Source organism: Octopus sinensis, linkage group LG3 (assembly GCF_006345805.1).
Source record: "Octopus sinensis linkage group LG3, ASM634580v1, whole genome shotgun sequence".
In the NCBI taxonomy this organism is placed as follows: Eukaryota; Metazoa; Mollusca; class Cephalopoda; order Octopoda; family Octopodidae; genus Octopus; species Octopus sinensis.
In genome coordinates, this window is record NC_042999.1 from 161360633 (window position 1) to 161362765 (window position 2133).

The 2133-nt window shown below is 36.0% G+C and overlaps 1 protein-coding gene across 1 annotated transcript; it reads right to left on the minus strand.

Moving 5' to 3' along the window:
• Positions 1 to 610: 610 nt before the first annotated feature.
• On the minus strand, positions 611 to 1324 carry LOC115209579 (uncharacterized protein K02A2.6-like). The gene has a single exon (XM_029778017.1). It carries the CDS (start codon positions 1322 to 1324, stop codon positions 611 to 613), a length of 714 nt encoding a protein of 237 aa, XP_029633877.1.
• Positions 1325 to 2133: the final 809 nt, after the last annotated feature.

Consider the following 2133-nt stretch of genomic DNA (forward strand, 5'->3'; position numbering starts at 1 on the left):
CGTAATCATTCGCATCTTTCACCAATATAACATCCGGCTTTGGCTCAAAATGCATTAACGATAAGTTCGATGTTAAAATTTTTTAAAATTTGTTAAATGCCTTCTGGCATTTATCAGTCCAGAACCATTTTGCATTTTACTTTAACAAATCATTTTCTGGGGCCTTTACATTGTGCATAGTGGGAATATAAATTCGATAGTAATTCACTAATCTCAAAAATGCTTGTCGCATTATTCAGCGTGGGCACATGTTTTTTATCGCAGTTGTTGTGGATGGATCCAGTTTCTGTCCATTTTTATCTATTATCTGGCTCAAGTATTTAATTTTTGTTCAGAAAAAACTCGCATTTTTTCTTCACTTAGCTTAAACCTGTACTCTCTTATCTTTTCGAATACCCTTTTTACGTTTTCTACATGTTGTTCGTGTGATTTACTTTTTATTAGGATATCGTCTAAATAGGCGATAGCAAAATCACAGTCCGCAAGCATTGTATCGATTACTTGTTGAAATATGGAAGAGCCACTTTTACACCGAAGGGAAACTGCTGAAATTTGGATAAGCTACGGTGTGTATTAATGGTTAATAAGTGTGAGAATCTTCTACTTTGATTTATAAGTATGCCTCCAACAGGTCTAATTTTGAGAAGAATTTTCCTCCATTCAGTTCTAAGAACACTTCCTCTGGACTCAGAAATTGGTAGCTGTGTGAGTTTAAGCAATCATTTAAACCCGTTGAAAAATCTGCAAAAACTCGTAATTTATTTTTCTTTATTACGTAGACTGTAAATGCTGCCCAATTTGAGTGGTCCGTCTTCTCGATTATTTCTAGGCTTTCAAGTCTTTCAGGTGCCTTATTTACCTGTTCTAGTGCCGCGAACGGTACATTACTTTTTGACTTAAATACAGATGTTGCACTTTGCTTTACTACAACTTTTGCCCTCGTTTTCGTGCAGTAGCCCAATTCACCCGAAAAAACATTTGGGAATAAATGTTTTATTTTTCGTTTTAATCCCTCAACCGCAGTCGAACCTTCAACTGAACCGACTATATTACTACACAAAACACTTACAGGCGTATTCCACATTTTGAACAGCTCCATCCATTCTGTGCCGAATAAATTTACTGAATTTTTTAACACACATACCTTTTCCTTTTTCATTTGGTCATGAAGTATTATATTACACACAGATTCACCTACAAAGACTAATCTTTTATCCGCAACACCGTGTGCTACAGTTCTAGAGTTACTTAATTTTGGCTCACCGATATACTTCCAAGGTTCTTCCTCCACAATGGTAATATCACCTCCAGTATCTAATTGCATTTTTACTCTTATATTTTCAATTTTCCCATTTACGAATTTCCTCTTTGACACATTACCATTTCTTTCGATGGCATCTTATTCATTCTTTTTTCTTTGTCCTAACGTTTTGTCATCTTGGTTTTACAGTGCGCTTTTGCGTGTCCAATTTTTCCACAACAGAAACATTCCACTTTCTTAAATGGGCAGTTTTTGCTCAGGTGTAGACCTCCACATGCAAAATATGGGTTTGCTTCCTGACTTTTGTCGTTTGTACTGTATTTTAGTATTCACTTGATTTCTATTCTGCCTGTTTCATACTTGTTTCACTTGTGAGCAAACTTCATGTTCAATTTTCTCAGTGTCGTATCTTAGATTTACCATTCTTTCACACTATTTTGACACTTGTTGTAAGGTTACAGCTTGGTTTTGTTCCAGCTTAGCGAAAATTCTTATTCTTACTTCTGCATCTTTTTCTGCAGTTAGTCCCTGAACATGTCTGGCGTTAAATCATCCAGTTTGAATTTTTCACATCCTCTGTTAACTCCACCAGCATATGTGATGTAGTTCTTTCTAAGTTCAAACATTTCCAGCGTGTATTGAACAACGAGCTTTCTCGCTAAAAATTCTACACAGTATGTCTGTTGTATTTCTAAAGTTTATGTCAGAAAGTCTTTTCGGGAGTACGTAATTTCTGCAACGCTCATGTTCTCCTGCCGCCAGTTTTCTTAAGATTAAACGCGTTTTCATATTGTCATTCCAATCTTTACACTCTTTACAGAAGATCTGTTCGTATCTTCTAAAGTACGCCCCGAAGATAACTCCTTCGTCTG

Coding starts and splice junctions, on each gene's coding strand:
- LOC115209579 (XM_029778017.1), bottom strand. CDS start 1,324: ATGCAATTAGATACTGGAGGTGATATTACCATTGTGGAGGAAGAACCT.